This window comes from Bombus impatiens, unplaced genomic scaffold (genome assembly GCF_000188095.3).
Source record: "Bombus impatiens unplaced genomic scaffold, BIMP_2.2 scf_0019, whole genome shotgun sequence".
Lineage (NCBI taxonomy): Eukaryota > Metazoa > Arthropoda > Insecta > Hymenoptera > Apidae > Bombus > Bombus impatiens.
The window spans coordinates 1,318,492-1,325,769 of record NT_176438.1 but is presented as its reverse complement, the minus strand read 5'-3'; the positions used below and the strand labels follow the sequence as shown (position 1 = coordinate 1,325,769).

Sequence of the window (7,278 nt, the reverse complement as noted above, 5' to 3'; positions counted from 1 at the left end):
TTCGTTGAAACAGGACCGCCGTGTTTCGCGACTGCGTGGCGACCACCGACGCGTGTGCCAGTGAACACGACCGACGACAGTCACGGTCATTCTTTCTCGCAACCTGCTTCTTCACTCCTCGTGTCCTTTGCCATCCTTCGTCTCGAAACTCCATCGTATATCGAGCAAACGAGCCACGAGTTCTCTGAAACCGATAGACCGACCGTTTCCACCGTACGAACGACTCTGTGGATCTTGTGGACTCGCCTGTCGCGGCATAATGAACATTGTGCCTGGTCGCCGACGATGAACAGGCCAAAGGATCGCGCGTTATCGAACATCGTCGTCGGGCCATTCGTGACCGTTGTGCGGCAGTGTACGGTGTGACAGTGGTTGAAGAATATTCGTAAGTGGCACACACATAACACACACACCACCGGCTGTCCTAGGACGTGCGTGGGACACACGGGGGTTCGTGGTAATAAACGCAACATGCGGGAAGGTACAATAGTGCGGGCTGCCACGGCGATCTGCTGGGCCATCGCCAGTTAGCCACTGTACTTTTCTCTTCTCTATCTATCTACTTTACGCTGTTACGCGTTTACACACACACACACACACACACATACACACACACACACACACACACACACACATATTTACACACGTACAGGCACACATCCACGCGCGTGCACTGCGTGACACGAAGCATATAGTTACACACAGAAGGATCGTTCCGAGTCAATTTGAAAGCCTTTCGTCGTTGGTCGTCGCGCGAGTGCAACGAGAAATCGCTCAGGCTACCTTTACGTAAGATCTCGAGATCCTACTTGTGCTCTATCGTCTTTTCCTTTATCCTTGCAAACTCTCTTTCCACGTCACTGTTCAAGCATCTTTTACCTGGACGATTTCTTTCCGATTCTTGGCTTTTACCAGCTGCATTAATCGAACCACGGCACTTTTATTATTCGAAAACTCTGTTTTATCGCGTTGCCTCCGTTACTGGAGTTTATTTCGTCCAGAGACAGGAACTAATTTAACAGCGCGTGGAAAATGATCGCATCTACCTGTACAGTTAACGGAATTTCTGTTTGTCCGGCGATAAATAAACAGCACGGTAAACAACACGGAGAATCTGGAACATGAAACCATGTCGTTCGAAAACGTTTCGATCGAGGATTAATACGTAAACCTTCCGGATCGTTGAAAGTTTTAAGGAAACAGTTAGACGAAGTGGGAAGACCGTAGCACGCGTATCGACACCAACGAGCCGTGAAAAAAACGTTATTTCAAGATAACGACGGATTCGGGTTTCGCGTTCCTGTGCCGTTAGCTCGAATTACCGTTTCGCTGTAAACGGTCTTTTATCGAAAGGTTACCGCGAATCTGCTTCGTTTCTCAAACGAGCTTCGTTCTACGAAAAATGGCGAAAGTTTCGCGCCGTATTTATTTCGGTGCACGGTCGATCTCGTCGACGAAAGAACTTTGTTGGCAACATTTCTGAACGATTTCCTCGTTGACTCGCGAGGACGGCCAACGAGCCTCTGCTTTCAAGGTTGATCCGTCACGGAACAACCGACACGACCATCCCTTCACACGTAATTATTACTCTACGTAGAGAGTTTCTCGTTTACTTTCACTTCTTTCCATTTCCATTGCTCTCGATATCTTTCTCTCGCCACTATCTTAGACCGTATATACCTATATACATATACATATATATATATATTTATGTATTATATATTTGTATACATATTGGGTTGGCAACTAAGTGATTGCGGATTTTGTTATTACCACTTAATGGCAAAATCCGCAATCACTTAGTTGCCAGCCTAATATAATATATAATATATATAAGAGTATGTGTATCATATACGTATATATCTATATATATATATATATATTTTAGCGAGTATTTCTCAACATTTTTCTCCATACTTGTCTATCTTTCTTTCCTTTTCTATCCCTGCTTAAAATATACGATGGCTTGGAAGTTGGCGAAAGTTGGAGAATCTCGGCGGCGTTCTCCCGCGAGAAATGACTAAATAGATCAAGGGACGGTAATCGCGGTGCTTTCAAACTTTCCGTAAACGTTGTCTCCTCGGTTTCACAAGATCTCGCCGACAACCGTGAATTTTTGATGGCCGCGAGCGCCACGCTGTCCCATCGATGGACACGGAGATGCATCGCGCGCAACACGATAAAAGATCGGATACTTTAAGCAGGACATCGACTTTCTTTTCTTTTTCCGTCCGTCTGTTTGTCTCTAGTTACCACTCTATAGCTATATTCTGTCACCGCATGCGAAACTAGAGGACTCACCGCTGCGGACTGCCCCCTCTGCGAAAAAGCGACAAAGAGGCCGCCTCCATGCAACATGCAGATGATCCTGGTTGCTGGCGGGTGAGTCCACCATAGTCTCCCAACGAACGCACTGTCACGCACAACATCCTACGTGTACCCCTTTTACCTTGCCTCTGCCTTTCCCTCCTATCTGTTTTATCGCCAGCGCTGTAATACCCTCACTGTCGCCAATTTAATCGGAGCTCTCCGATCCGCCAGGCTTCTCTGTGTTTGTGTCGTACATCTGTCTGTCCGTCCATTCGTACGTCTGCCCGTTCGTTTGTCTACACGTTTGTATGTTTGTTTGGTGTTTCTGCTGTTTTGGCCGTTGATCCAACTACCACGAAGCTTCGCGTTATAAACGTCATCGACCACGTCTCGAAAGGCTGCAGGTAGAAGCGGCCAGATATCTGAAACATGCGTGAACCAAGTTGCTATGGTCAGTGGATCGCGTTCCTTACGACAAGAATCTCGTGCAACGCGTTACCCGCGAATCGAATGACCGATGATTCTGCATTCCTCTGCGGTCGTTTCTGTTAATTAAAATTCATCCATCCAACCTACAGCAATCTCTGGCAAGAGGCAGAAATTGCTCGATCGAGACGCGCGTGCAACGAACGACCCGCGACAGTCAGAGACAAAGGGAATGACGAAGCTTGCGAAAGCGAAAATTCTTTCTGCTTGAAACCGATGACTGTCGACGAAGCGGCGTATCGTCGGAATTACGCAACTGCCGGAGGAGGATACGTGTCCTGTAGGACAAGGAAGGGAACGAAAGATTTAAAAAAATTGAAGGGTAATTGGCGCGCCGTTTGCGAAATTCCCTGCGCCGTTAAATGTTGCATAACGTCTGAGGAAATTGTTTGCCGCGTGTCCGCTGACACTCCCCTAACTTTCTACATTTGAATTTCAAATGCACTCGCTCGCGACCTAATAACGCCAAGACGAAGAACGTTCACGATGCTCGTATGATTTGTTAAGCGATCGAATCTTTTCCATGTTTAGTCATTTGTACGTCACGTCGTCTTATTTCTTTTCACGCGGAAGCATATTGCCTGCGTCGATTTATCGGTAAGCCATATATCGTCGTTCACGTCGCACGTCGTCACGTTCGTAACTGTCAAATCCAAGCGATCTTTGCACCGTTATCTTTCAGCAATTTCTTCTCGCATTTAGTTGTACTTTTATCGTTTGGTTTAATCGTTTCGTTTGGTAAATCGTGTGTGAAGATCGATAAGGTTCGAGCGATATTCTGTATATATTTCACTGGGAATTGCGAATTCAGATCGGTGAATAACAGTACACGTGACAGAGCAATATCTACTGAATATCGGATTATCGTTGTTGCTGTAACTTTTGCCTTTTTTTTTTTTTTTTTAACAAACTCGTGCAACTTTCGCACGACCTTGAAAGTTGCCACGTCGTCTCCTTTAGGTGGAGACGAAACGATCCACGCGAGTTTCGCGTTATTCTGGCGAGAAAGGCATCGCTAATTCGTTTGCGAATCAGCGCCGCGTGCAAACAGAACTTTGTACGTTTGGTTGAGGTCCAAATTCATATAGTTATCAGCAATCGTACATATTCCACAGTAAGATTAACTAGTTCAAGTTCTTAAGTCGCTGCAGATCGTAAATAGGCCAGAATTTGATATACGAGGAACGTTTATGTTGCATTCGTTATCGATTGCAAGGGATCGCGGAATAAATTTAGAAACGCGTCTTCTTCCCTTTTTCTTCGAGTTAAATTCGGGTTACACGTGCCGCCGTTCATCGCCCATTCCATCGTTTCCTTTTAATCGCAGTTCGCTGCCAAAACGAGCACGAATCCAGTTTATCGGTGTAAACTGTCGTTGTTTAATCGCGTCTTCTTTCTTACACTCGTCTTCGATCGCTGTCTCGTTTTCCTCGCGAGCCTTTGTTTTGCCGCCTTCGAAACGCCTGTTCTTGGCATGCGATCAGAGCCCGTTGAAATATCACCTCGCACAGCAAGGGGCAACGCGTACAGGAATTTGTCTCGTACAGCCGCATGTGTCGCCGGCAAATACGACAGGACCTGGCTTACCAAGCTATCAATCGTTCCAGTTACACCAACGCTGTTTCATAATTCTTGACGGTTCGACCAGGTGATTGGAAACTTTTTGCATATCAACGTTTGGCGGAAATTAATCGCTCGAACGTACGTACATCTCGATCGCAGACCGTACAAAAAATGCGTGCATCTTCGATCGATCAAAATGGAAATAAGCGATTGGCGTTAAAATTGCATGAGTTAAGGAAATATTTTTTCCATTCCAATTTCAACTTTCGACGTGACAGATGAAGCTAGTGTAAATTAAGAAGCAATTGTATAGAGGAAATGCAGGAAGGTAACAGCGCGTTAATTATCGCCATCCGACGTAAATTGTATACAGTGCCTGGCGTAATTTCAATGGTCGGCACGACGATTCTTTTTCCCTTTGTAAGCGAAGGCTGATGCGCGCTGCGAGCTGCAGCCAGCTAACGCGGTGAACGGTCGTTTGATTCTTTTGTTGCTCAACCAGCCATCGAGGAAACTGTACATTTTTCCGGAGTCGTCGCGTCGCGCTCGCGCACCGTTTACCGTCTGGTTGCTCGAAATTTGTCCATTGTTTTGCAACGGTGCTGTTCGTTCACCGTAGCAGCTTTCGCTCTTCAAAGGGATCGAATATCGGCATTGGAGAAACGATTTTCCTCAGATTACGTTCTTCGCAGGCGTTCAAGGTTATCGACAGCGTTTTGTGAATCGAGCCTCGTAACTGAAATTAAGACGAGTACATCGACCTACGATAACGCGATTCCCGTGTTCTGCACGAATACACAGATTCTATTTTCGTACTTCTAATTCGGAACATCGATTGCGTGCTTGCAATTAGCCGACGGGTAAACGCTTTTAGCGAAACACTATTTTTTCGCAGACAATCCGAGCATAGTCGCTCGCTTACGATAGTCTCGGTCGTTCGTCCGAAACTAATTTTCTTCACGAGCGTAGTCCAATTACAAAGACATTTCGCTTATCGCGATGTATATTTCGAATGTTTCTTTGCCACGGTGCAAAGATAACAAAGATACATCGAACGATAACCTGTTCCTCCTGGTCCGTTTTGAGGAATTTCGCTCGGCGATGCGATGCTTGAACGGCCGCGATTCGTCAAGAATTAAGTTCAACCAAGTCGCTACGAACGAAGTATCGGCCGTTTGTCGCGCGATTAACGAACTTACGTAACCATTTTCGATCGCGAGCCTAGTTCGTCGTAGAACTTCGTCCACTCGTTGACCAACCGAGTCGTCTCGTTTGTAGGAGACCGAAAGATTGGAGCAGTGCGACGAATCGACGAATTTGCGTGTGATAGCCGCGCGCTTGTATAATCGCCAACTGTTTCAGCCGGATCTAAAGGGTGGAAAATAGGTTGAAAGGCGTATAATCCGCGGCGGTAATTGAGAGACGGAACGCGCGTTAACGTGGCAGGATCGCGTGACAAACATGTCTAAGGGGAATTCATAGAATTATTCTTGTATGGTGAACGGGTTGCTACACTCATCCGATATGGCTCGAACGTGAGAGTGCAATTAGGGGTGTGATAGTGTGTATCGTGAGAGGGGAAACGGGGCAGGCAGCTCGTTCGTCAGCCTACCTCGCCCCTTTTTTTTTCTCTCCCTGGCTTATATCCGTGGAGAGAGGAACGTCGTGGAATTCTGTTCCTCCGGCAAATGATATTTATACCCGTGAAACGTATCGTGCTCGTATTAAATAGGATCGCGTTCTTGCGCGTGTTTCCAGTACACCGATGATACCGGACGAAACTCTTCATAATAATAAATTCCGATAATAAATCGGTACGGTGTATCGTGGTGAATTATATTTCGTGTCTGTCGAGCAAATAATTCGATCTAGCGATAGAGGTTGGCGAAGGTTGAATATAGCAATTGTGCTGTTCTGGGATGGAATTTGAAAATGCTTTCAACCTGGTTATCTAGGGAGCGTTACGTAATACACCAAATTATACATGCTACTATTAGATCATTTTTTGAAAAGAAGGTTATTAATAACCACGTGGATCTCGCTGCCAATCGCTCAGATGTATGCTATATTTTTTTGTTTCAAACAGCTACGTCGTGAATAAATTACGAGTCGAATTAAACGTTAGCTCTGAGCTTCCAGCGATGGTCCGGCAAATGGTTAAACGATCTGAGCGAATCGAGCGGTATTGACAAGAAGACTGAATATTCGAATGTTTCAGTCTCGGTAAAATTCCTTCCTTAGCCCCATAGTTATTGCCATGGTTTACTTTGCTCCTCGACTTCCTGCGAGATCGTACGATTTTACAGTCGCTCGTTCGACACGGTATTCCGGTACTTCGCGAGCGTGATATCGCGATGAGAAACCTCGGCTCGTACGAGAAAAGGTTTGTTCGTACTCCTTTTCGGTTTTCGGCCACTGGGAAAAATCACACAGTGCATCGATCGCAGCGTATGCGACTGCGTCCGTCTTGAGAGCGAAAATTTCCTTCGTGCGCCGGCATCGATGACAACGAAAACGGATGCCATTTATTCGGCAGCCTGGAAGCGAGGACGTGGCGTTCGAACAGACAGGGAATTCGTTTTTCTACCCTCGTTATTTCTAAGTCGACGGGCAGGATGTTTGGTCGAGATGCGATTTATTTTACCAGGGGCCGGTAAAGCGCCGGGAAAATTGTTTACCGGGAAGCTGCGCGATCGAAGGGGAAAAATGGATTGACAGAGCGGAGTGTTATGCAAGCTTATTACCTTGCACCGATTTAAATATCGCCTTCGCGTGTTTCTAAGGGGACTCTAATCGCTCGTAATCGCATCACACGATTCAAGGCGTGCTTAACACGCTGAATGCCATGGCGGTCACCGGTGACCGACACTCAACTTGGCCGTGGCTGTGTGGGGGTCACCGGAGACGGTACTAAAATTG

The 7,278-nt window shown here is 46.3% G+C and overlaps 1 protein-coding gene and 1 long non-coding RNA gene across 13 annotated transcripts in view; one reads left to right on the top strand and one right to left on the bottom strand.

The window, feature by feature from the left end:
* Positions 1 to 7,278, top strand: part of LOC100743206 (potassium voltage-gated channel protein Shaker) — a 183,903-nt gene that overhangs the window by 75,606 nt on the left and 101,019 nt on the right. For 6 of the 12 annotated variants that reach the window (XR_004461025.1, XM_033318870.1, XM_033318873.1 and 3 more), the window contains exon 2: positions 2,293 to 2,382. The exons of 4 other annotated variants lie outside the window; for them this stretch is intronic. Coding sequence is in view for 7 of the 8 variants with exons in the window: in XM_033318870.1 (XP_033174761.1) it covers positions 2,293 to 2,382 (90 nt within the window). In the remaining variant the exon portion in view is untranslated. Of the gene's footprint in view, positions 1 to 89; positions 537 to 2,292; positions 2,383 to 7,278 lie in introns of those variants that run through there. 2 more of the 12 variants (XM_024364929.2, XM_033318892.1) reach the window with 2 other exon arrangements.
* The window catches only part of LOC117151252, a 116,862-nt gene that overhangs the window by 62,793 nt on the left and 46,791 nt on the right, over positions 1 to 7,278 (bottom strand). The gene's annotated exons all lie outside the window — the stretch shown is intronic.